At 43.6% G+C, this 26,694-nt stretch overlaps 2 protein-coding genes across 3 annotated transcripts; both read left to right on the top strand.

Annotated features, from left to right (window-relative positions):
- The first annotated feature begins 1,962 nt into the window (after window positions 1–1,962).
- LOC132988468 (ATP synthase subunit g, mitochondrial-like) lies at window positions 1,963–4,981 on the top strand. Its single transcript, XM_061055887.1, has 3 exons — window positions 1,963–2,104; window positions 2,498–2,658; window positions 4,777–4,981. The coding sequence occupies exons 1-3, from the start codon at window positions 2,053–2,055 to the stop codon at window positions 4,873–4,875; spliced, it is 312 nt and encodes a 103-aa protein (XP_060911870.1). The 5' UTR covers window positions 1,963–2,052; the 3' UTR covers window positions 4,876–4,981.
- A 2,195-nt stretch (window positions 4,982–7,176) lies between these two features.
- Window positions 7,177–25,159, top strand: ywhag1 (3-monooxygenase/tryptophan 5-monooxygenase activation protein, gamma polypeptide 1). Of its 2 annotated transcripts, XM_061055924.1 has the most exons (3): window positions 7,177–7,427; window positions 22,985–23,630; window positions 24,173–25,159. In XM_061055924.1, exons 1-3 carry the CDS (start codon window positions 7,341–7,343, stop codon window positions 24,283–24,285), a joined length of 846 nt encoding a protein of 281 aa, XP_060911907.1. In that variant the 5' UTR covers window positions 7,177–7,340; the 3' UTR covers window positions 24,286–25,159. The 2 variants fall into 2 exon arrangements, with proteins under 2 accessions (XP_060911907.1, XP_060911906.1); XM_061055923.1 differs by having other exon boundaries at window positions 7,178–7,427; window positions 22,985–25,159.
- Window positions 25,160–26,694: the final 1,535 nt, after the last annotated feature.

Genomic DNA, 26,694 nt, shown 5'->3' with positions numbered 1-26,694 from the left:
TATCATGTTTTTATGTAAATCCTTATCTTAATGTCTGCCAGTAATGCCCTTAATATTCACCTTCTACTGTAATAAAATATTTAAATGTACTGTATGTGAACCAAAAAAAATGCGGTTTACGACGCCCTCTAGTGGCCATTTAGCGGTGTTTGATAGACTAGCTTAACCATTGAATGATTATGTAACTGAGCTTTGAGGCATAACAACAAAAAGATGAAACTGTGATATTATCCTAAAAACGTCTTGATATCGTTCGTCATTAAAAAACATATATATACAGTACAGACCAAAAGTTTGGACACACCTTCTCATTCAATGAGTGTCCTTTCTTTTCATGACTATTGACATTGTAGATTCACACTGAAGGCATCAAAACTATGAATTAACACATGTGGAAATATATACTTAACAAAAAAGTGTAAAACAACTGAAAATACGCCTTATATTCTAGTTTCTTCAAAGTAGCCACCTTTTGCTCTGATTACTGCTTTGCACACACTCTGCATTCTCTTGATGAGCTTCAAGAGGTAGTCACCTGAAATGGTTTTCACTTCACAGGTGTGCCCTGTCAGGTTCAATAAGTGGGATTTCTTGCCTTATAAATGGGGTTGGGACCATCAGTTGTGTTGTGCAGAAGTCAGGTGGATACACAGCTGATAGTCCCACTGAATAGACTGTTAGAATTTGTATTATGGCAAGAAAAAAGCAGCTAAGTAAAGAAAAACGAGTGGCCATCATTACTTTAAGAAATGAAGGTCAGTCAGTCCGAAAAATTGGGGAAACTTTGAAAGTGTCCCCAAGTGCAGTCACAAAAACCATCAAACGCTACAAAGAAACTGGCTCACATGAGGACCGCCCCAGGAAAGGAAGACCAAGAGTCACCTCTGCTGCGGAGGATAAGTTCATCCGAGTCACCAGCCTCAGAAATCGCAGGTTAACAGCAGCTCAGATTAGAGACCAGGTCAATGCCACACAGAGTTCTAGCAGCAGACACATCTCTAGAACAACTGTTAAGAGGAGACTGTGTGAATCAGGCCTTCATGGTAGAATAGCTGCTAGGAAACCACTGCTAAGGACAGGCAACAAGCAGAAGAGACTTGTTTGGGCTAAAGAACACAAGGAATGGACATTAGACCAGTGGAAATCTGTGCTTTGGTCTGATGAGTCCAAATTTGAGATCTTTGGTTCCAACCACCGTGTCTTTGTGCGACGCAGAAAAGGTGAACGGATGGACTCTACATGCCTGGTTCCCACCGTGAAGCATGGAGGAGGAGGTGTGATGGTTTGGGGGTGCTTTGCTGGTGACACTGTTGGGGATTTATTCAAAATTGAAGGCATACTGAACCAGCATGGCTACCACAGCATCTTGCAGCGGCATGCTATTCCATCCGGTTTGCGTTTAGTTGGACCATCATTTATTTTTCAACAGGACAATGACCCCAAACACACCTCCAGGCTGTGTAAGGGCTATTTGACCAAGAAGGAGAGTGATGGGGTGCTGCGCCAGATGACCTGGCCTCCACAGTCACCGGACCTGAACCCAATCGAGATGGTTTGGGGTGAGCTGGACCGCAGAGTGAAGGCAAAAGGGCCAACAAGTGCTAAGCATCTCTGGGAACTCCTTCAAGACTGTTGGAAGACCATTTCAGGTGACTACCTCTTGAAGCTCATCAAGAGAATGCCAAGAGTGTGCAAAGCAGTAATCAAAGCAAAAGGTGGCTACTTTGAAGAACCTAGAATATAAGACATATTTTCAGTTGTTTCACACTTTTTTGTTAAGTATATAATTCCACATGTGTTAATTCATAGTTTTGATGCCTTCAGTGTGAATCTACAATTTTCATAGTCATGAAAATAAAGAAAACTCTTTGAATGAGAAGGTGTGTCCAAACTTTTGGTCTGTACTGTATATATGACGTAAAGTATAAATAGCCCGACGAAAGGACTGTTTTCTGTTCAGGCAGCTACACGGTCAGCCTCAGACAGGCGGGGTCCTTGGTCGTACTGGAGGTGACATTCAGTCGTTTTAGCACTTAGCACAGACGGGTCAACATGGCACAGGCAGTGCAGAAACTGGTCGCTAAAGTACCAACCCTGGTTGGTGGTAAGTTGTTCTGTTTCTTTATGGATGATAACCTTGTTCATGATGACGGGATATTAAAATACAGAGAGTTTTAATCTTTTATTGACATGACGTGCTGCTAGCAGGGCCGACGCTGCCATTTAAACCGAGAGCTACTGAATGAATGGACTTCATTTAACGATTTATTATTCACATTTTCTTCAACAGGTACTGCGTTAAGATGTTTTTATTTCTTTTTGTTACATGAATGAATTTATCTTTGCTAGCTAGCATGCGTGACTTGTTCTGTTTACATTCAGTAAGACATCAAGCTAATATGCTAATGCTATCATTGTGCATGTAGGGGAGATAAACTTCTGCTGCAGCAAAGAAAAGTTACAGCAGACTATAATCGTAGTTTTTCTTCTCTCCTAGCCGCTGTCACCCTCTCCAAACCTCGACTAGCCACCTTCTGGCACTACGCCCGTGTTGAGCTTGTCCCCCCGTCCCCTGCAGAGATCCCCAAGGCCATCGAGGGGGCAGCGAACCTCCTGAAGGGTCTTCAGTCAGGACGTCTCGGTCAAACCACAGTGAAGGTGTGTGTGTGTGTGTAACAAACAGACACACCTGTTGTGTCCTTGTGTTAGTGTACATAAACTATCCAATGATTGAATCATCTCTTTAATATAAGTAGGGATGCACTGATTCATCTTTTCAACGTCGGTATCAGCCGATATGAGACATGCTGACAGACATCTTCAAATACTGTAGCATGAACTGATATCATTAGCCCATTTTTATTTGTTGCCTAATCCATTTAATGCTGACATCTAGTTCAGAGGTTTTATACTGGGTAGATGAAGTCACCTGTTCAACAAAGTTGAGAGAAAACGTCAGGATTGTGGGAGTCTAACACCAAAGGACGTCATGAAACAAGCATCGTCAATCAGCCCTGGTTTTTCCCGATCGGTGCATCTCTACCCTTACGAAAAAAAGAGAGAAAAGGAATTAGGCCTTATGTTGCATTCCTGTGGTATCAGACACATCGGGAAAACGAGTTACCGAGTTGTAAAATGCTGCTCAAGTCGGAAAACAACTCGGACACTCAGAAAAGAATTAGGTGCCCGACTTACAATGTTACAATTCACTTAACAGACGCTTTTATCCAAAGCGACGTACATCAGAGAGTAAGTACAACACTAATTGCGGGAGCAATGCAGGGTTAAGTGTCTTGCCCAAGGACACATTGGACATGTTGCTGGGGATCGAACCCTTGATCTTCTGGTTCAGAGGCGACGACTCTACCAACTGAGCCACAGCCACCCGACTTGCAGTCATATTCGTCATCATATGGGGGCAAAATATGCTTTGTTAATGTTAACATACTTTTTATCAACGCGTTTTTTTTTTTGTAGTTGTTGCAACATTTCTTCTTTCCGAACTGAGTCGGAAGAACAACTTCCCAACTCGGAAACTTTGACCTCAGAGGAGTACCTGAATGCAGCATAAGACATGAGAAAAAATATTTGATGTGCGATAACTATATTCATCAGTGCGATAAATAAATATTAAAGAATCAATTTCAGCTTAAACTCAGTTTTGATTTGTAGCCCATGTTTTTATTTTTTCACAATACGTCTTTGCAACATGTTTCTTGTGAATCCAAAATAAAGACAGAAGTGATTCATTGCATGGCTCTGTCGGTCAAAATTAGATTTTAGTTTTGCACATATTAAATAAAATCAAGTTAAAACACTGTGTATACACAGGTCTACAAGTGACTACTCTGATGAAATCTTTTACAATTTATATACATTTTTGCGTCGTCTCACGGCACATTTGTCTTGGCCAAAAAGTTGCACTTGAACACAATGCAAAGACTACAGCCGACGATCAACCACCACGTATGTTCTGCTCATGTGTGAGAGGAAATAGCTCTCCATGCCAGCAGGCGGCGGTACTCTTATGATATGAGAAGACCATTTTCACACCGCTGTCGCTCACCACTCGTTTTATAGGTAGTCTACTAATGGAGAATAATGTCTGATAAAAAGTTGAAAATGGCGCTGACGTTGTCAGCTCTTGGTCTTTTAGTGTAAAAAGAAAAAAAGAGGCGGAGGAGACAAATAAGGAGAAACCACAATAATGGGTGAAAGCATGGAGACTACAGAGACATGCTCAAGGGGCTCTACTGAACCTGTGTCGAGAGCTGGAGAGAAATGAAACCTCCCAACAGCCAATCAGAGAGATCCCTCTCACTGACCGCCGATCCGACATGTTGCTGAAAAAAGACAGGGGCTGACGGGTAGCAAGGGAGCCGGACACACCGCAAAAACTAGTGCGAGTTAGTCACTTATTGTGTAGTCAAACAGTGAATACAGTAAGGTGAGAGGTTTTCATCAGTGGTATTCCAAAGTTTGGGCATGTGCCAGTAGCTTGCAGTTGGCGCTTCATGTATAGTTGTCCAATCCTTCCCCGCATGTCATTCCCCACTCTCTCTCGTTCTATCTCTCTCTCCCTGAATTCTGACTCTATCCACTGTCCTACCTCTAAAAATAAAGGCATAAAAAAAAAGTTAAAGTTTATATATAGATATATGTATATAAAAAGAGAAAAAAAATACTTCCTGCAACATGTTGTCACACGCTAATATCACCTGTAGCTCATTTGGCCCCTGTGATTGTGTCTTATTCCAGTTCTTTGTTTCCTCACAGGATGCTTTCAGGAATGGGTTGGTCGCCACCGAAGTGTTGATGTGGTTCTACATCGGAGAGTGCATCGGCAAACGAGGCATCATCGGTTACGATGTCTGAGTCTTGGACTGTTGTACTTTTTTTTCTCCTTCTTTGAGCGCTGTACGCTCAACTTCCTGCAAAAATCCTGGGAACCAATAAACAATGTCTATTGTATATAAAACAACATTGTTGTTTATTGTCCATAAATCCTGCATGTATACAGAAGTAATGTGGTCTTAAAGCTGAAGGACATTAGAGTTATAAGAGTCTAAAGTGATTCCTCCAGTTTAAGCACTTTATCCAGTGTTTCTCATGCACATTAAAGAATTCAAACATAGGAAAGCCAAGTAGGTCCTTTTTTTCCCCCTGAGAATATTTGACACAGAACAGAATGGAAATCTCATGTTTGTTATTTTGTGATGGTTGAATTTAATTTATGTTCCCACTGGCTCTCTGTCAGACAAGAGACGTGTAGTTGTGAGTAGTAACTCCCGGACTTTCTTGAAAGATAGATTTTGTGCTGTGAAGAAGCTGAATGACGAGATCATAAAATAAACTCAATCTTCAGTTCTGCTGACTGGTCCTTGAATTATAATTCAAGAACCAGTCAGCAGAACAATAACCGTATTACTTTTTATTTATTGAATACCCTGCCTTTCTTTGAGACCGACGTATATACGAGACAGACTTTAAATTATTTTCAAACCATACTTGTTAACAGCACAGATGGGAAAGACTGTATGATTGTAAATTTACACCATTAAGGATATTTAACTGTTTACAAAATTAAGATATCAGTAAACACATTTAATTAAATAACTTAATTAATTAAAGTTCCTCTAAAATAGTTTTAAAAAACAGCACTTTATAGAATATGAAACAATGTTATTCTCTACTTTAGCATGCAAAGGCAGAAATACATGTTAATCTTTATTTAAAAGAAGAATGTGTGACCCTTTGATCCAGTAGATGTCACCCTTGACCTCCAGCATGAAACCAAAACAAACTGCTGTTTGGCCACGCCTCCTCCATACTGAAGCCTCCGCTCTCCTCCAGAGACACACCTCCAACCCCTCTCCACTTCTCATGAAGGAGTTATGAATTACAACGCACCATAATTAAGCACAAGCGGAGGACAAAATTGTCCTTTGCTCAAGCATCAATCACCTGTGTCCTGCTTTGTTGTATTAGCATGCTAATGTTAGTGCTATTTGGTTAGCTCGTAGCTTCAAAATATAAATTAACACAGAATGACCGTGATCTAAAAACACTTAGATGACATCCAAACAATCAGTGAGTATGTTCTTCTTCACTCAATGACAATGTTTAGCAAATTAGATGGGTTATTAAGTTAAGTTTATTCCTTAGCCTCTCTAACGCTTCATGTTGGTGGCCTGTGGGCAGAATTACTTCAGACCAATGATCAACAAATTGAGAGGCGTGCCATAAAACCTGTCACTCATTCACTCTACAGAAGTGAATGGAAGAGGATGCTACAGTGTTTGGGCTCCCCTTTTAGAGATAGTGCATGTTTTAGACTGTAAATATTAGTGGACGAAGGCTGAGTGACGTCACCCATCTGTTCCTACAGGGGGTGCTGGAGTCCCATGTTGGAAATCCTGTCTCAGTCTAACTTTCAGTCAACCTAATGACAGGCTGAGAGCTGGAGCTGAGGCAGGTTTTAAGCCTCCTGACAAACCGTTACACGACCACGCCCACCTGTCAATCAGGTCAGCGACGCGCCTTATTGTGAATAACTCTTATCCTTCATCAAATCAAAACGGATGAGTCATCAAAAAATGCACAGTGTGTGCCGATCAAGACGGACATATATATATTTTTTCTAACTGCTGCAAACATTAATTGCTGCGGTAAAAACAGGCTTTTTTTTGAATGGGTGTGTATGTGACTTCCTGTGCTTCTGGAGCCACCCTCTAGTGGACACTCGGCGACCTGCGGGACTTCCACATCGGCTTCATTTGACACCGCTTGGTGTTTTTCTTGCTTCTCTAGGTTCAACCAAAATTAAAATGAAATCTGTCGTAAGATGATCATTTGAAGAATAATTCACCTTAACTTTACTGTGTAAGAAAGACAGCACCAGCCATCCCTGTAATAAAACATAAACGCTGGTTTGAGGGGCCCCCACTGTGCATTTACGCCTATAGGGCCCCAACAAACTTTAGAATCGCCACTGCATATGACCTTATCTTTATAGGAAGTCGCCTCCTTTTGTCTGATATAATAAGTGTGAACCCTACATTGCCTAAGTGTGGGGCGACAGGCTGTGCTGTCATGCTCCCTGGACTGCCAGGCTCGTTACATCACTCGCTGAAGACACGCCTTTTTGGGTGGTGACACAATCGCAGGGAAAGTGCTCGGAGGGGGAGGGGTGTCCCGTCGGCAGGCACACAGACAGCAGGCAGCAGCTGCAGCGAGAGGAGCAGGTACCCTTTCCTCTGCATTAAAACATTCATATTATTACATTAGATTTTTTTTTAGCTCCGAAACAGACAGGACAGCAACACACACGCTCCTTAAAAATGGTAGACCGCGAGCAACTGGTGCAGAAAGCCAGGCTGGCCGAGCAGGCGGAGAGGTACGATGATATGGCAGCTGCCATGAAATCGGTAAGTAGGCTTCCTCTGGAACCCCCCCCCCCCCCCCCCCCTGCCTCCTTCTTTAAACACATGTATTGATAATATCATCACTTATCTGCATGTAAATGTGAGACATGTTAGAGATGAGCCAAGCTGGCACAAGGGACGGAAAGACGCAGACAAGGAGGCTGCTACTGGGATAGGGAGCATTCCCAGTTAAGCGGACAAAAATGGTGTAAATGGTGTATTAAAGTTATGATTAAAGGCTCCATTTGTGAGACAGAGATAACTATGGTGAGGATGAGAGGCTGTTATAATGCCGTTTGAGTAACATCATTTTGAACAGGACTGCAAGGCCCGTGAAGCCTATAGGTCCACCTACCCACCCTTTAAATGTCTTTACATGTCAGAGATAGTCTAACCCTTTTGGACCCTGTAAGGTAACCATTAAAACCAGTGATATGTACAGTAAGTGTCGGCTGTGGTTGGCGTTGTGCCGCGCTGGATTGTGGTTGTCTGAATTGCGGACTGTTTGATCTTGGGGCGGTGCCTTTCCACAGACTCCTTTACAAACGACCACCAGGCTGACTTATTGTGACAGAACAGAGAGAAATAAAGCGCTACATGTCGACGAGGCGCCATTTAACCCACTTTCTTGATTCTATATGCGGTTAATAAAGAAGGAGAATCGACGTCCTGTGAAAAGATGCGCATAGTGGCCGAGCCGAGGACGCGCTATAGGTGGTACCATGATGATGAGAGTGACAGGCTGGGCTGATGGTCGTGTTCCGGTTTACATGATGCTGAGCACCATTGATTTGCAGAGGGTTGGAAAAAAAACCTCCTTTTTTTTCTCTTCGTCTTTGTGCTGGAAGACAAACTGGCAGCGGTGTTCGTATTGCTCCACGTTGGCGCATTGACGGGAAGGCAATGTTGGCTGAAGGTTGATCGATTTGCGCAGAAGCAGCGCACTAAAAAACCTACGAAGCGTTCACCTTTCAATCAGACGTGGGTGTCGGTGGACAGAAATCTTTCTAGAAGGCTCTCTCTCTCTCTCTCTCTCTCTCTCGCTCGCTCTCTCTTTCTCTCTCTCTCTTTCGCTCTCTGGGTGTCATATTGCAGCAAAAATGTCTCTATTTTTTTTTTTTTTAAGTGTTTGTGCAATGTGCATAACACCAGGGACCGCCTGTGTTCATCGATGCTGTGTGTGTAGCAACCGCATCCCTGCGTCCTCGACCTCTTCCAGCAGGTTCCCACACAGAGGCGTGCCGCAGCATCTGCCAAGATGCAGCACAGGCCCACCCGTAGTGCACCATTTCATGGGCAGTGTTTTATCACAGCCCCACAAAGGCTGCATCTCTCCGGTATGGGCACTAAGAGGAACAATACGATGATAGAGGAACGGGTGGATTGGCAGGAGAGATGCTGTGCAGTGTGAGAAGGAGAGGGAGGAAAGAAAGGCCTCAATAGGATATCTGTGCGGGAGTTTATCTAGAGTCTGTGATACTGACCTTTAAGTGATGATGTACAGATCCTCTGCAGCCTTTCCTGAATGCCCATATCTTTCCTTTTAATATGAGAACTACATATCTACATTTGCTTCCGCTAACAAGGCAGCAGCTACAGTGTGAGCCAATGCTGTGTCAAAGTTGTTTTTAATAGAGTACGAAACAAATGTTAGAAGAAGCTACTTTTTCAGCCTCAACTCCAAGAGTGAAGAAGTAACCTGTCAGCGTGTTTAAGGGCCACGCTGTGAAAACCTGCTCTCTATAGGACCGGGGCTGTGGTGGTAATGCCAGAGGGGGGGGAGGGGGGGGCAGCTCCACCCCTTCCCATTTTCTGCCGAGTCAGAGCGAGAGCTGCCCCTCACCCAGCCAGTGTCTCTGCAGCACCGGGCAGTGGGGTGTGTCTGCTGCCTCGCCCATCAGTTCAGGGGAATCCCTTATCACTGCAGACATAGCAACCACGCCGGTGGCAAATGAAGCGAATAACCAGGATCTTTGGACACACACACACACACACACACACACACACACACATACACACACAACCCTCTTTCACAGTCAGGAATCAGGAGCAGCATAAATGCTTTGTGAGGGACTGCTGTCACCACATCATCAGTTTCTTTTCATTTATTTAAACGTAGAAGGTATCAGCGTTATCTGGGACATTTTCTTCATTTTCTGGTAGCTAGAGGAGACTTAATATTAAGACAGAAATGTTTGTCTCTGTTTTTTTCTCATAGCCGTTATTGAGAAGTTTTATTTTTAACATCTAGCAGAACATGTTCCTGCAGGAATTACTTGTCATGATTCCCCTCATCTTGCACATTTTATTTTCTCGGAGCTGTGTGAGACATCACAGGTTTTTGAGCAGCCTTACACCCCGCATGTCCTGATTCTGTCTTTCGTCGTGTCATTTTGTTTTCCCTCTCACATTAACCTGCAGAGTACAACACTAGATATTTCTGGATCACCAAGAAATAAATTTACCCTGCACCAGCAGTAGAAGAGATAGAAATCAGCTTCAGGACTACTTTTAAAAAATGTATATTTTTAGGACAGAGAATGAAGTAGGAAATCAGGAGACAGAGAGAGTGGGGAATAACATGCAGGAAAAGGTGCCGTGAATGGACTTGAACCCAGGCTGCCCACTGGGCCGTACATGGGGCACGAGGTAACTGCTAGGCCCTCTGCGCCCTGCAGCTTCAGGACGTCTAACTGAAAGAAAGCTTTATGAATTGAATTTAGATATTGTGTAAATGTTTATAACTGATTTAGAGATCCAAAGAAAGAAACTAAAATACTTAAAACGATCAATGGATCTTTCTTTTTGTATTCTTAGAGCTCCAAAGAGCAACAGAAGTTAGCTGAAGAAGTTTGCATATAAAGCCGGTCTTGACTGTTGTCTTGTTTTGTGTGGTAAATTATATTTCTTCATGCGTGCCTTTAAGCATTAAAACCTCTGACTGGCTCAAAATCAAAATGGGATGCAGGTTTTTTACCAAGTGGTAACCTCCGGTCTTGAAGAATGAAGCCATTTTAACAGCTGGCTGACGTCACTCTGGCGTCGTCCATTAATATTTACAGTCTATGCTTTTTACACATAAATGTCACCCAGCTGTTCCTGCAGGGGGCGCTGGAGTCCCATCGATGGCGGTCTCCATGTTGGAAATGCTGACTCAGTCTAACTTTCAGTCAACCTAATGACAGGCTGAGATCTGGAGCTGAGGCAGGTTTTAAACCTCCTGACAAACCGTTACACCGCGCCCGCCTGTCAGTCAGGTCAGCTACACGTCTTATTGTGAATAACTCTTATCGTTCATCAAATCAAAACTGATGAGTCATCAAAACATTCACCCCCCGTACAGTGTGTGCTGATCGAGACGTGATCTAATCAGACCTGTTTGGTTTTTTGAACCAGGCTGTAAACATGTTCATCTCTGCTGTAAAAACAGGCTTTTTTGAATGGGTGTGTATGTGACTTCCTGTGCTTCTGCAGCCAGCCTCTAGTGGACACTCGAGGAACTGCAGGATTTTGCACTTCCTGCAGGTTGCTGCTTGGTTTTACCTTGAGAGTGTTACATTAGCCAGGTAACAGATTTCTGCAAACCTTTGTTTAAAAAAATGACCAAGTGTAGTCTGCACTGTGTTTTAAAGGAAAGCCACATTCCCTGATCTATTGAAATGTAGTTGACCTTTGATGAGGCGTTTCTTTTAAGGAGTCCCAAAGTGACTTGACTTTCAGTATTGAATATTTATATTTAAAAAAAACGTACGGTACCTACAGTATTTATAACTTATTCCATGACATCATATGTTCACTTGGGTGCAGAGCCTCCGCCCTTATATAGTCACATTTGAATCTTTGCATTGTATCTAATAAACCTTAATTATTAAACTAGTATTCATGCACCCAAAATGCATGCTGTAGAGCTGTTTAGCGTCCGAACGCTCCACTCATTTTGGGTTCTGTTTGAAATGAATAAAAGGAGCATTTCCTTTTCTCTTGCGCTCCCCTGTTTTGGTGCAAAACAAAGCGCTGCTATTATATACATTCATTTATACAAACCCGGATGTACTCTATTGTTTGCATGTTGAACCCCATTTGACTGCTTTTAACAAGTTAATCCACGAGCATCACTGTTCACTTCGACCGGGGCTTACAGACACATCTCGGATTAGATCGTATAAAGTATCTCCACATTAAGAGCTTCAGTTGATTTCACTCTGCGCCTCATGATTCATAATCAGACCGCACATTCATGTTCAATGTACTCGTAGTCCCATCCTTCTTTATCCGGAAGTGTGTGCGTCCTAAATCTCATTCGATTCTGTTTATGGGTCTGTAAAGATACCCCCTGTGAATGGAGGCTGATGTCCCATTCAGATGAACAGATGTAGGGTTGACCCATTTCTCTGTGATATTCACTAAGAGGTATTATAAGTGTCAGCTTACGACATCCAGATCCCATAGAAACATCAGACACAAACTAATAATCTAAATTCTATCAATGCTGGCAGACCGTTCACTTCTTCATCGACGTCTCAAACCTCACACACGTGATCAAACGCTTTGGTAACTGACTAAAACAAGATGGCGGTTGCAAGTACGGAAGGTGAAATACGTTTCCTCTGAGTCGATGCATTTCTGTAAAGAAGTGACAAACTCTGACTCTGTCGAAAGTCTTTTTTTTTTAACTAAAATGAACTCATGTCAACACACATGCTAACTTTTCAGATAGCTGTGACAAACACACACACACACACACACACACACACACACTCAACCACCCGTGCAACTTCTCCTTCTGCTGGATGTCTTTGCTAACTAGGACTCCAGAGTTTGTCAGAAACATTTAACGTCATCAGGCCAAACATGGAAACTTGTCCACCTCCTCTGTAGTTGTAGCCTGACATTAGCATTTAACTTGCGCCGATTGCGTTAACGATTCAGACATTCTGAAGGTAGTGGTCATTAGTGAAGTTTATCTTGATGAACATATCTTGTCATCAACTTTTTATTTCTCATTTCTTATTTTCAGCAATGATCCAAAAACCCATGGGGGAAAAACCTAAAGGCTTTCCGTCAATGGAACTGGCGTGATGCTAACTTGAAAATACCTGTCATCCCTGCAGCGCTCTATTATGCATGTTTATAAGCATTGACTACATTATGTAACGTTTGCCATGTAGCTCTGTGTCAGTTAATCAAAGTGCATCACATTAGTCAGTTAAAGTGTAAGAAATGGCTCCGTGGGTGTAAAGACCCGTTGATCGTCATGTAGATTCATTGATCAGTCATAGTATCCAGCTACTTGCAAAGCTAGCAGAGATCAGTAAAAACTGTATTTCATGTTAATATCGCAATGACTCTGCCTACTCTCTCTCCGGGTAACCAATCACATGCTGTGGGATTGAGAGCACGTTAATTACTGATCCAAATGTGACCCATCACAACACCATCACTGTCACTGCTACCCTGAAGTCTGACACGACAGCATCTGATTGGTCCGTTGCTATGGGAAACAACACAATCTGGTAGAGACACGAAGCACTGAAACATAATCATTTTATTTTTTTATCAACTTTGAGTTCGGGCTGCTCCAACGACCAAATCTTCAGGCGACCTGTGTCTTAATATAGCTGCAGGACATAATTCAATAAAAACAGTGTGTGTGTGTGTGTGTGTGTGTGTGTGTGTGTGTGTGTGTGTGTGTGTGTGTGTGTGTGTGTGTGTGTGTGTGTGTGTGTGTGTGTGTGTGTGTGTGTGTGTGTGTGTGTGTGTGTGTGTGTGTGTGTGTGGGGGATTGATGTGAATCTCTGTAGTGTGAATGGGTGTGAGTGGGATGCTGCATCTCATAGGAGATGTTTTACAGCTAAATGAAGCTCTTTTTCACACAATATCTAGTTAATTTCAGGAGGACTGCTCCCGAAATTCTGCTGACCTGGCTCCCGGTCAGACAGGAAGGGGGGCAGGAGGTCTCCTGAGGTAAGACGTGAAATAAAAAAATTATGCAGAAGAAGCAACAGAGTCCTCTATACGACGCTATAATGAGAATATTTGTCTTTCTATCAACACTACGTGTAGTCCAACAGAATCACAACGTGAACTAAAGAGTGGAGAAGAACATACTGGAGAACAGGAAACATAATGCAGCAGGTTCATTAGAGCACGGAGATCATAGCGGTGGCGTGCAGACAGTCTATGTACTGACTCCAGTCACAGGATGTAAACGTCACCACCATCTCTCCTATTGGCTCGAGGTCAACTCCCCAGATTACATCAGCTCACGCAGACTACTAGGAGGCTGGAGGGAGAAACTCTGGATAAAGTCTGAGTGAAAAATCCTGTCTGTTTGCATTCACACATGCAGCTCCTCCTGGAAACATCAGGAGATTTCTGCAAGTGTGAAAGCCCTAGTCTTCTAGTCCTCCATGCTTGTGAGGGTTTATAGAAATGTGTCTCATTTGAAGGCTATAGATATAAATCACTGCAGTCTGTGTTCTTAACTAGAAATGAGGAAAAATATCCGTCTATTTCTTCTCCAACCATCCCGCTTGTTTTGTCTTCTGTCCAGAGGGCAGAGGAAGCGTCCAACTCCTTTTTTTTCATTTCTGTCGTATGAACATACCCCTGAACCTCAATCCAATTATGAAGGCAGCCCAATGTCATCTCAGGATACATCAGGATGTCCCGAAATGAGCCCTGACTCAGAGATGAGTCACAAAGACACTACAGAAAACCGCCCACACGACCCACCTACATGCAACATAATAAGGCTCATCATATCACAATGTCGCAGAGCGTTACTTATGTTTGCAGCAATATGTGCAGAACTGAACCATTATTGCTTCCAGGTTCAGCAGCGCCTTATCATCGCTCTGTCATCCGCTTATTGTGATCTTGTCTTTCCTTTGCTGAGTCACTGTCAGGGAGTGCACGGACATAAATGCTAGCTGCCTTTATGAAAACATCACATCTGCTCAGACCTGCAGTTGTGATGTAGCTCAAAGGAAATGAGGGAGAAGACGAGAGGAAGCTAAAAAAAGGAATAAGTAGGGAGTAGTCATGTAGCTGCTTCTGCTCAAAGTCTTCTACAGACTGGTGTCTATGTAGAGAATGTTCTTTCCTCTCTCCTAGGTGTGTCTCTCTCAAAAACAACACATTTATTTGTTCCTTTATGAGAACCTGACACGATTACAGCACCAACTTTAAAGAAAAGGTAAAGCTGCTCCACTGTCCCTTCTGGGCCTCCGTACATGTGTGGTGGTGACTGTGTCTGCAGAGACCCTGTCCTCTTGACTGGATTTTACTGTTCTGGTTTTGTTTTGGTTGACTCGGGACGTTTCTGGGCAGGGAGCTGGTGTGTTTCTTTCAGCCAATGACAGCGTCCCGGTGAGACTGGGAGTGGATACATTCCAGCGATTGGACACAGTTCAACCCGGCGAATATGACGGACGTGGACGTAGCGGCAAAGATGAGAAACTAAAGTCATAATGATCTACAAGCAGATAAACCTGGTCCCAAAGCGAGGGTGATCCTTGCGTTGGCTTTTCCTCGAGGGATGCAGAGTCTGCTTTCTGTTGGACATGCAGGGTAGCAAACACCGGCCGTTAGCCTGTGCTAGCGTGCGGCAGCTTGCTGTGTAGGTACAAGCAGTAAGCAGTATACACGCTACATCCTGCAGTGAGTGTGTGCTTCTGCTGGACGATGAGCCCGAGAGGAGGAGCTCAGTTTGAACGCTGTGAAATCCAACATCGACTCTGTCAATAGATCAAGAGAATGAGATGAGATCTGGCTGCAGGTCATGTGTCTTTCTGTACCCAGAGAAGTGAATCAAGTGACCTTACATTTTTGTGTTTTGTGGAGACAGTCACTGAGCAGTGTCCATTTCCCTTATTTATACCCTGTGGTAGTAAACAATCATGACGGTCAGGAGGCCAATGCTTTCAGGGAAAACTGTTTATGTTGTCAACACAGAGGGATTCTGTTGTACCTTCTCAAAGGGAGTTTTTGGTGGGAGTTTTCTGGCTCGCAATATGCTGCCTAGGTCATGTATTGCATGTTTTGTGTTTGTAGAATTATGGTTGAGGTCGTCGTGTTATGGCTTTGGCTCCATGATGGTGGCCCTGTTGATCAGGGTTTCCTGCCTCTGAGTGAATGTCAAGGATTATGAACAGAGACTGTGAGAAGATCAGGATGTTATGAAGATGGAACAACCCTAAAAGGTCCTGAGACAGAGTATGACTACATATTAGTAATGACACAATGATCTCAGTGCTGCGATTGTTAGTAACACCAGGAGTCAGCATATGATGAGTGTGCCGACGCTCCAGACTGTGAGCTGGAAATGACGACTTTAAAGAAATCATAATACTGTCACTCTGCATTTTATTTCTCCAATGTAGTCTTATTTGTGTTGTAATTAGAGTGAATAAGGAGGTGCTGACCTCTAAAGCCGGGATCCCAAATGTTTCAGCTCGACTCCAAATTAAAGGTGCCAGAGACATGGAGACCCCCACAGTCCCTGGAGGTGGTTGAGGGACATAATGTAGCACTTAGCCACGCACACGCACCAATAGGCCGATCCAAAAACTGGAAACACAAAAGAATACAACAGCCTTAAATAATAGTTAGTATTGACCATGTTTAGACTTTAGCGCTGTGTGGACAAAGAGAACTTAATAAACAGACACACAGGTGTGTTCATGTTTATGTGTAAAGAGCAGAAGGCATCTACACTAGCCCCTTTCAGACTGCACAGGTGTCATCACGTCTTTGTACGTTCATATTGATTTAGCAACGGCGTCCACATTGCTTTTCGGCGTTGCAGAAGCACGACACAGAGCTCCACATACACACACACACAGTCAGACATGCACACACACAGTCAGACATGCGCACACACACAGCGCTGCCTTTACCGGCTGACTCCGCTGATCCGCCTCTGTTACTACCTCTGAAGACGGTACAGATGGGGGATGTCTTCGTCCCTTATTACGCCTCGGCGTAACGAAGGCGAATCGTCACAGTGGCGTAAATATCTCAACATTGGAACGTCAGTCTGAATAGAGCTATCGTTTCTTACATTTTAAGTACTTTTACACATTCATTTAATTTTCATTTTACTAATGAAAATGGTTTTATTACTTTATTTTTTTACTTACTCTATTTTTTTTCTACATAATGGCTAAACGTTTTTTGGAAGACATCTCACGACCCTCCTCGTGCTCGTGACCCCCTGGGGGGTTCCAACCCGCACTTTGGGAACCACTGCCAGCAGGCGGCGCTAGTCTGTAGTCGTCATTCCAAAAAGGGGAAACCAGAAGAGGACGAGGAAGAATGCGGATAAATAAGATTAAGGTTTGCCGAACGCAACAACCTTGCATTGTGAACTCATCCATACTTGTAGAACTATTTTACACCAGCATGTAAATGTTCTTTTCCGTTCACTCTCGGGCACGTCGTACGACCTCCATTTCTTTTTCTTCATCTTATCATTTAGTTAGAAAACAGAGAACATGTTCTGTGAAGTCCTGACTTAAATATTCTAGTGTTTATATAATATCAGGAGCCAATATCTTCTCTATCAGCTGTAATCACAGGGAAAAACTCCTACTGACATATGTGTTGGCATAGCAACAAGGAGCTACTTGAAGCTCCCTCTCCACCATTATTACACAACACCCTCCTTTTCTTCGCACCAGGCTCGAGCTCCACTCACACCGCCGCCCAGTGACGTCAGGTCATCCACGACGCCTTTGTGCTCTGCTGGTGGTGGGGGGGGGGTTGTCACACCAGGGGAGAGAAGACAGGAGTTAAAGAAAATGAGCAGGGGAAAGTGTGGAGCCTGATGGAAATGGTGAAGCTGTGGTGCTGTGGCCGACCTTCTAAATATGAATCTGTTAGATGTTAAGACAGAAGGCTGTGAGGTCCAAGCCAACCTCTTCTTCTGTCCAACATACAGTGTCCTCTCACTGTCCCAGCCCTGCTGCCTTTTCTCAGTCTCTGCACAGAGCTGTCAAAGAGGAAATTATTGATTGTCCTGCCCGGCCTTTGTTTGCATTAACACTCCGTTGTTTGAAAATTTGACTGCCTTGTGCGAGGATGAGTCACGAGAGAGCGAGCGCGATTGATGAGCTTTATGGGCAGACAAGGCTTCATTGTCATCCCGGCACCACAGCTTCCGTCAGGGCTTTCTGCTCAACCCGCAGCCCTCTGAAACAATGGACGCCATGTTATCACAGCCTTGTTTTCCTGACCTCTCCGTTGCTCCAACACTGACCTACTCCGATTGTTGCATTGGCTGTAGGTCACATACTGCTTTACATTAATCGTAGTTTAATGGGCTGTGGTACAGAGTGGTGCTCCAGTAATGACTAATGGGGGGGGGGCAGGGTGACATTCTCTGGTGCTTGTAAATCGGGTCGTTACGCAACGTATGTCAGTTTATTGTCTGCCTGTCTTCATACATGACCTTTGTACGGAGGTCTCTATATTTATGTCAGTTGTAAATTTTACAACGTCTTGTGTTGAAACACTCCTCACTGAACAAGCAAGAAGTCCTGCCAGTGGACATCTCCATGCTGTACTGTTCATTACAATGCAAAGTTCAGAGCTGCATGCGTTCATGGTTTTAAGATTGTCTCTTTGAAGACACTACACCATGACTTAAAGGAGCAAAAAGTAACTCTGACCCGTAGCGTCTAAAGGCCCTGACACACCAAGGAGATCCTAGTTGGAAAGGATCGGCCGTCGCTCTACTTTTTTCTCTGCTGCTCGGCTCTGTAGGCCCCCGTCTGCCTTTTTTCGGCCGATTCGACATGTTGAATCAGCGGTTCAGGAGAGCCCCTTGAGCATGTCTCTGTAGTATCCATGCTTTCACCCATTAGTGTGGTTTCTCCTTATTTGTCGCCTCTGTCTCTTCTTTTCTTTTTCCACTAAAAGACCAAGGGCTGACAACACCAGCGCCATTTTCAACTTTGTATCAGACATTATTCTCCATTAGTAGGCTACCTATAAAACGAGTGGTGGGTGACAGCGGTGTGAAAATGGTCTTCTCGTATCATAACAACGGACTACCGCCCCCTGCTGGCATGGAGAGTTATTTCCTCTCACGCATGAGCAGAACGTACGTGGTGGTTGATCGTCGGCTGTAGTCTTTGCGGTGTTTTCTAGTGCAACTTATTGGCCAAGACAAATGGTGCCCTGAGGCGACGCCAAAGGCAGCCTTCGTCGCCACTAGTTCTTTGCCGTCTGCTTGGTGTGTCAGAGCCTTCAGTCTGCATGATTCATCTCGGGCCAGCTGACTGAATGACTTTACCATCACACATTACATTACATTTTACTGAACATTTTTTCGTATTTCAAGGTAGAAGTGGATGTGGTTAATCCTCTGGGCAGCTGAGGAACTAGGACTGAGGACTGTGTACTATTATTAAAGCAGACGGACTGGTGTGAAAATCCTGCTACCTCTGCATGGCGTTAGCTTTTTAACTTATCCAGAATTAGAAAAGATTCTTCCTCTGGTGACGATGCTTCATCTTTGCAGCTCTGTGAGGTTGTACTTGAGCTAATATCAGCATGTAGACTTGAAGTTAAGCCGGTAGGTTGGAAATTGTAAATCCTCTTGGTACTCTAAATGTACCCAAAATTTGTCAGACGGATCAACAAGCTGACGTAAATATCCGCAGGCTCTGCACACCGTGATTTAGATTGACTCATGATCAAAGTGAAAAGGTTGCATTTGGTTTTTGGCAGCCTTTCATGTTTCATGTGCACGCTGTCTGCCTTTTTATAATCCGTACCCTGTCACCATGAAAGTGACCAACCTCCCAGTGTATGAGCTGAGTGAAAGGTGTGAGATATAAAGTGGCTTGTTTGCACTCGCCCCACCCTCAGTGCAGCAACTTTCTCCATACCTTCAGCCACGTCAGCCGCCCCCCCTGCCGAAAGCAGCTTGTGGTCTGTGTCTCCAGCTGAGATAGCATGGCCCTCACTAACAAAGCAGACTTTGCAGTCGCCATGGAAACAGTGGATTGCATCACTGGTTTGCTCTTTGCCCTCCACTCCCTTTATTTTTTACAGTTCAAGTTATCTGATTAAATCAGACGATTGGGTCCGTTGAACTGAACTGTGATTGCTGTATCACTGAGCATGAAAAGCGGGTGTAGATGTATTAAGACTTGTATGACTTCATCAGATGAACACGTCATTAGTCACTTTGTTCATACGAATACAGACCGCGGTTACAACTGGAACATGGATTAGCTGCTCTTGTGTGTAACTGGAGTCAAACCAAAGCATTGTGACACAGCGGCCAGCTCATAGTGACTGTGATGCACCTCAAAGGTCAACGTTTTAAAGGTCACATATTCTCCTCCTCTTCAACCAATGCACATAAGTCCCATAAAACATGTGTGTGAAGTGTCTTGTTCTAAATCCACTCTGATCCTGTATTTGATCATGTCTATAAACTCCTCTATTTCAGCCCTGCTCAGAACAGGCTGTTTCTGTGTCTGTACCTTTAAATATGTAAATGAGCTGTGTCTGACCACGCCCCCTCTCTGGAAGGGTTCGGGTGTCTCGGGCTTTCTCGCTCCATGTCCTATTGTTTACGGTGAGAAGGCAGACTCAGAGGGCAGAACAAACACCTAGCTGTGGGAGTGTCACCCACCTGGGGGAGGGGCTACTGCCCTTTGTGATGTCATGAAGGGAAAATGTCCAAACGGCCTGTTTGAGCACACATTTTCTGAAAAGTGGAGCAGGCAAAAGACGGAGAGGATGAACTTTTCTCTTAAATGGGGGGTTTTAGACAGACTAGGGACACATATTAGTGTTAGGCACACATGGTGAAGTGTATTTTGCTTCACATGTGACTTTTAAATTTTATAGTCCGTCTGTGTCCTTGACACACAGGCTCCGCTGTTGTGCCAAGGATGCTGCATCATCCCATGCAGCACTCCCCTGCAGGGGATATTTGTCTTGATGTGTGATAAAAAGTTCAGAAAGTCAACTGTTGGTGCCCTTCTTACACTGCAGAGTGCAAACACCCCATGAGATAACAGAATGCTGAACACAGCAACCTTGATCACCTGTAACGACAACAGAATAAAGAAAAGAGTCTTGTTATTACGGCTCAATGATAGTGATGTCCGACTGTCAGACAGTACACTGCTTAGGTCCAGACAGAAATATCTATTGGATGGATTTCCTTTAAATAATTTACAGGCATTCCTGTTCCCCTGTGTGTGAGTTCTTCTAATACATTATTATTTAGCACAAGTTTTTTGGAAAATATTTCAGCATCTACCAGAGGGGTCGGCACAACATTTTTTAGAAACATATATGGTACCCAGATGATGTTTTGTCGTATGTGTTTTTCCCCCAAACGTTTTCAATGTCTTTTACTGAACTGAAGCTAAGTGGCCAGAAAAACTACACACATGTTTTGTGCCTTTACATGATGGACTTCTTCTGTCCCTTTCCGCTGAAGGGCCCTCTGAGACAAAGAGAGCCATGGTGTGAAAACAGATTCTGGATATGCACAAAATACTTTTGGTGTTGCAAATAAACGTGTCAGTCAGGCAGGCAGTTTGCTAACCAGCAGGTGTTGGTGACTAACATGGTAAACTAAGCTTAGTTAACATTAAACATGCAAACATTAGCAGTACTTTATCTTAGTCATTGTTAGCATGTCAGTGTTTGTACTCTGCTAGCAACACTGTATCTAAACTGCTGCTAGCATGCATTTGTTTGTTTTTTTGTGAGTTTTGTTTGTCCAAGGAGGGAAGCAGCTTCTGTGTTTTTTTTGCTGAGGGAGTCCCTCAATCAATTGTAAAGTCTCAATTTAGATCAGGTCAAGGCAAAAGTTGTTCAATGACAGTGAGAAGCAGGTCTGCATAATGTGGATTTTTTTGTGGTAAAGTGTGGATGGAGGACAGAAGGTTAAGCCAGTATTACGTTAAAGCTTCCTCCAACAGATGGCTTTTAAAAAGTCACTTATCATGTCAGGGGTTTTTTATCTTGTGCATTATAGTGAAAGCAAAACAGCTTAAAAATACAGCCGGATCAATTCTTACTATTTATACATGCAAAGAGTAAGAATAAGATCCCCTCAGTATTTAACAAAGCATGGATGCAGCATTCAGCATATAGGCTTTGTGAAGATCTGCTCCATGAAATGAGGCGGGGCCCCCCCATGCTGTGGTATGTTCATGGAGTTCATGAATTCTGTCCTAAAAAAAGAAACCTACAACAGGCTTTATACTGGGAAAGGTCTGTAAAGATGCCCCTGCTACACAGTCCCAGTGGGGTATAAAGGATTAAATCCTCCAGCCAGACGCAGGCCCGTCCAAAGAAAACAAAACCAGCTTTTCAGAGCTGCAGACAGCCAATCAGAAGCCGACTTGTAAGGATGATGTCAGGGAGCCTGAGGCGTGGTTTGTGCTGCTGGATGTGGGGAATGTAGTTGAATTTATGAAGGTGTATTTCCATATAAAAAAAAATATCTCTCCATCGCTCTGTAGCAGTCAAATGGTGCACAGTGAGGAAGCCAAGCTGACCCTATAATCGACACGATGTTGGCATTTTTATCAACAGCTTCCTCCATTTGAGAGCACATTGGGAGCTTCCTTTCACTTCCCTTTTTAGTGCCTCTCAGTTCCAATTTTTTACTTTTCACAGCAGACATCGACTTTTTAACGCAGCAGCTTAAACGATGGTTTGAAGTTTTCTGGTGTGTACATTGTGTGCAGGCAGAAACTGTTGTCTGACTGCTGGCTGCAATGACAATTCTAAAGTCTGTTGGGGGCCCTCCAACTAGGTTTCATCACCTTTATGTTATAAATAAGCCTTAGAGATCGGGTGAGGAGCTCAGACATTCAGGGGGAGCCGCTACTTCTTCGCATCGAAAGGAGGCAGTTGAGGTGGTTCACTGGAGGGATTATATATTCCGCCTGGCCACGCCTCAGAATCCCCCAGGAGGAGCTGGGAAACGTTGCTGGGGAGAGGGAAGTCTGGGTTGAATACTGCGCTTTACTGCCACCGCGACCCGACCTCAGACAAGTAGAAGTTAACAGATCGGTGGATGGATGGAGGGCGGTACTTTATCCTTCTCTTTGCTGATGTCAGAAACTTAATTAAAGATGTCTCGCTTTCTATTTTCCTCACTCTTTTTTTGTTTTTACTCCCAGGCGGATAATTCCTCTTAATTTTTCTTTGGTGACTTTTACAAACTTAGGTTTTCACAGGATTTATGCACGAGACAATTTTCAGTATAATGGGAGTGATTGCTTTCAGATGGGGCCATCTTAGGGAGGTTTCCTACTGTATTTTGAGCCATTGCTGTTGTTTAAAGTTTGTCAGCCCTTGCTGGCTTGTTGCCTGCCTTGCCTGTTGACAAGCAGCGCCTCTGACTGGCCTTTTGTCTCTATTATATTAATGTATATTTAATCCATCGCCATATCAATTATCATCCTGCCCAACATACATACATGTAGTAGGTTATCCTTATACATCATATGTGTCTGAGACATGTTTAAATACCTGTTGAGCTCACGCTATTCTCTTTCTTGTGTCTTCAGGTGACAGAGCTGAATGAAGCACTATCCAACGAGGAGAGGAACCTGCTCTCCGTGGCCTATAAGAATGTGGTCGGAGCGAGGCGTTCATCCTGGCGCGTCATCTCCAGCATCGAGCAGAAGACAACGGCTGACGGCAACGAGAAGAAGATCGAGATGGTTCGGGCCTATCGGGAAAAGATCGAGAAGGAGCTGGAGGCCGTGTGCCAGGACGTGCTCAACCTCCTCGACAACTTCCTGATCAAGAACTGCAACGAGACGCAGCACGAGAGCAAGGTGTTCTACCTGAAGATGAAGGGCGACTACTACCGCTACCTGGCCGAGGTGGCCACGGGGGAGAAGAGAGCCGCAGTGGTGGAGTCCTCCGAGAAGTCCTACAGCGAGGCCCACGAGATCAGCAAGGAGCACATGCAGCCCACCCATCCCATCCGCCTGGGCCTCGCCCTCAACTACTCCGTCTTCTACTACGAGATCCAGAACGCCCCAGAGCAGGCGTGCCACCTGGCCAAGACCGCCTTCGACGACGCCATTGCCGAGCTGGACACCCTCAATGAGGACTCCTACAAAGACTCCACTCTCATCATGCAGCTGCTACGAGACAACTTGACGCTGTGGACGAGCGACCAGCAGGACGACGAGGGAGGAGAGGGCAACAACTAAAGAGTCCCAAACCTCATTCTGCCAAAACAACACAACACGCGCGCTCACAAATGATGACAAAAAAAATAATAATTATAGTTAAAAGTTCTTAGAAATTACAAAAAAAAGGGAGGGGGAGGGGAGGGGGGACAGTGGTGGAACATCGGCCGCCAATTTAGCCGATGGTACTAACTTCGGCTGCTGTTCTTTATTTTTCAACATATTAAAAGTGAAGACAAAGTTGGAGGAGGGAAGACAATTTCAGTTTGAGAAATAATCTAGGATTTGAAAAATTAATTAAAGCGTGAAAACCCCTCCTTGGTGTAGCCTCTGCAGCATTTGCCAAAATACAAGTTTAGAAGCAAAGAGGTGTGTCGTTCATTGCAGTGTGACGATTGGGTAATGATGCCTTCACACTGGCAGAGACTGGTGTCATCGCGCAAATGAAGCTGAGCTGTCTTATTGTATTTGGTGAGGGGAGGAGCACTCGGAATTGATGCTTGAGCAGCGAGAAAATGTAAGAGTCACCTTGAATGTCATGGCCTTGTTTAGAGAGAGAGAGAGAGAGAGAGGGAAGGACAAAGCGAGCGATGAAGATAGAGCAGAAAAAGGTTGCAGATGAGCTTTTCAGGCTGTCGAAGTCATCGTGTTATTCCGAAACATAGCGACACCTTTAGTTTGCAACACACTGTGTGATGGCTGAGAGAAAAGCAGGTTGTCTCCGTTAATGAAGATAACATCAAATAAACTGTTTCTGTTCGCTTTGTGTCCGGTGTCAGTCACACAGTCATACTGTAACGAAAAATACAAAACTCATAAAGTAAACTTAGTGCAGCTTGTCCCTCTCGTGCTCATGTGCTTTATTAATGAACAAATTAACTGTTTTTGGACACCTAATCCTTATTGTCAGTTTTGTCGTTACTATAACAACTTCTATTGGCTCCTTTGTAGGATTTGATTGGCAGACACAAAGACTTTAAAAAAAATAAAAATACTTGCGATAAATTTGACACAAATCAACAACCCTTCACAAATCCACCCTTATTCTGCAGCGATGCTATCCTCATAACAACCAGTAGGATGTGTGAAAACGGCACCTGGATCCACAGACTCGATTAGTGATGTCAGCGTATCATTTGTGGGACAGAGCACATGCAAAGCGGGAGCTCTAGACGTAGATTTGAGGTTTGTGGACTTCCTTTGTCTTCAGTTTCTTCTGGGTCAAGAAAATGCACTTGCCTATTATACTGTTTCTTCAGTGTGAAGATGATAACTGCTCCAATATTCTCCATAATACAATATTGTGCATGCTGGTGATGTATTTATACAGTAGCTTCAATTGATTAACTTATACTGTAGATGTTATGTATTCATATGAACATGGAATTACTAGAACCTTAACTGGATTCTTTTCTATTTATTTCTTTTTATTGCGATTGTTAGCTAGACCTTCTTTTAATCTGTGTTTTCTTTACTCCATTTGCTGAAGTACGCTATACCAAAACAGTGATTGTTAACAATAAATTGATCTGTTACGGACTCCGTCATGGTGACATGCAATTCTTACTGGTGAACTGAGGAACAGGATGTGGAGAGAGAAAAAAATGGCGTCTGATATTTGACCGTGATACTGACCTTGCTCTGCAGCATCCCATAGCGTCACAGTTTCAGGAGGTCTGAGTGCACTGATGGTAAATAAAATAATTAAATACTGTAGATCATCATTCTCCCTGATACATTTAGAATACAACAAACAACTTAAGTCAGACAGGCAAAGCGTATCTGGTCCATGATTTTTCTCTTTTTTTAGCAGGAAAGTCCTGACCTATAATGTGCTGCTTATCTCAAATCTTCTTCACATAATGACTCACAGCTGACTGAAGAAAGCAGAATCGAAATAATACTTCTTTAAGTAAGGAGTTAAGCAAAACCAGCTGTTTAAAAAACTCAGAATTGTACTCAAGGGTCACACATATGTGAAAATATGTAAAATCCACTTCAACATGTTCCTTTAACACTAATAGGTGTCTCTAGTCTGTCTACAAATCCCCCAATGATGAGAAAAGTCCATCCTCTCTGTCTTTTGTCTGCTCCACTTTTCAGAAAATGTGTGTTCAAACAGTCTGTTTGGAGATTTTCCCTTCATGACATCACAAAGTGCAGTAGCCCCTCCCCCAGGTGGGTGACACTCCCACAGCTAGGTGTTTGTTCTGCCCTCTGAGTCTGCCTTCTCAATGTAAACAATATGACATGGAGCGAGAAAGTCAGAGACACCCGAGCCCTTCCAGAGAGGGGGCGTGGTCAGACACAGCTCATTTACATTTAAAGGTACAGACACAGAAACAGTCTGTTCTGAGCAGGGCTGAAATAGAGGGGTTTATAGACATGATCAAATACAGGATCAGAGTGGATTTAGATTTTGGGAGCTCTGAGACTTATTTAAACTGGTTGAAGAGGAGGAGAATATGTGACCTTTAAATTACAACTATGAGCACAAATATCGATCTTGTGTGCAAAAGAGTTTGTGTTTTTCTCTCATATTGTTGTGCATCTAGAAAAATCAAACCCTCGTTAAGGTAAACATTTGATACTGAAGTATTGACATAATGATGTTATTACCAAGCTGCAACCTCAGGTGTTGAAAAATGAAGCCAAGGCAGAAGTGCAAAATCCTGCAGTTCATTGAGTGTCCACTAGAGGCTGGCTGCAGAAGCACCAGAAGTCATATATACACCCATTCAAAAATATTTTTTTTGTGTTAAGTGAAATGTTTTTTTAGCAATTGACCTTAAGGGCCACCGTAAATATCTGTACTTAATGTAATGTTCATTCTGGATATCTCACATATTTAAAGTTTTTATTGTTATGGAAGAGGTGATGTCAGGCTGAAAAAAACAAATCTAATATCCGAGCTAATAAATTAGCTAGAACATCGGACTTTATTTTATTCATTAAATTCTGACAGTCAGGGAGACCCTAACTTCCATCAGTCTGGACCAATCACAGTGAAGACGATTAAACTGCTCTACACCAAACATCAAACTTCCCATGCAGGTAAGTCGACTCAGGTAACA

This window comes from Labrus mixtus, chromosome 14 (genome assembly GCF_963584025.1).
Source record: "Labrus mixtus chromosome 14, fLabMix1.1, whole genome shotgun sequence".
NCBI lineage: Eukaryota > Metazoa > Chordata > Actinopteri > Labriformes > Labridae > Labrus > Labrus mixtus.
The sequence above is the reverse complement of the archived record's forward strand: the minus strand, read 5'-3'. Positions and strand labels throughout refer to the sequence as shown.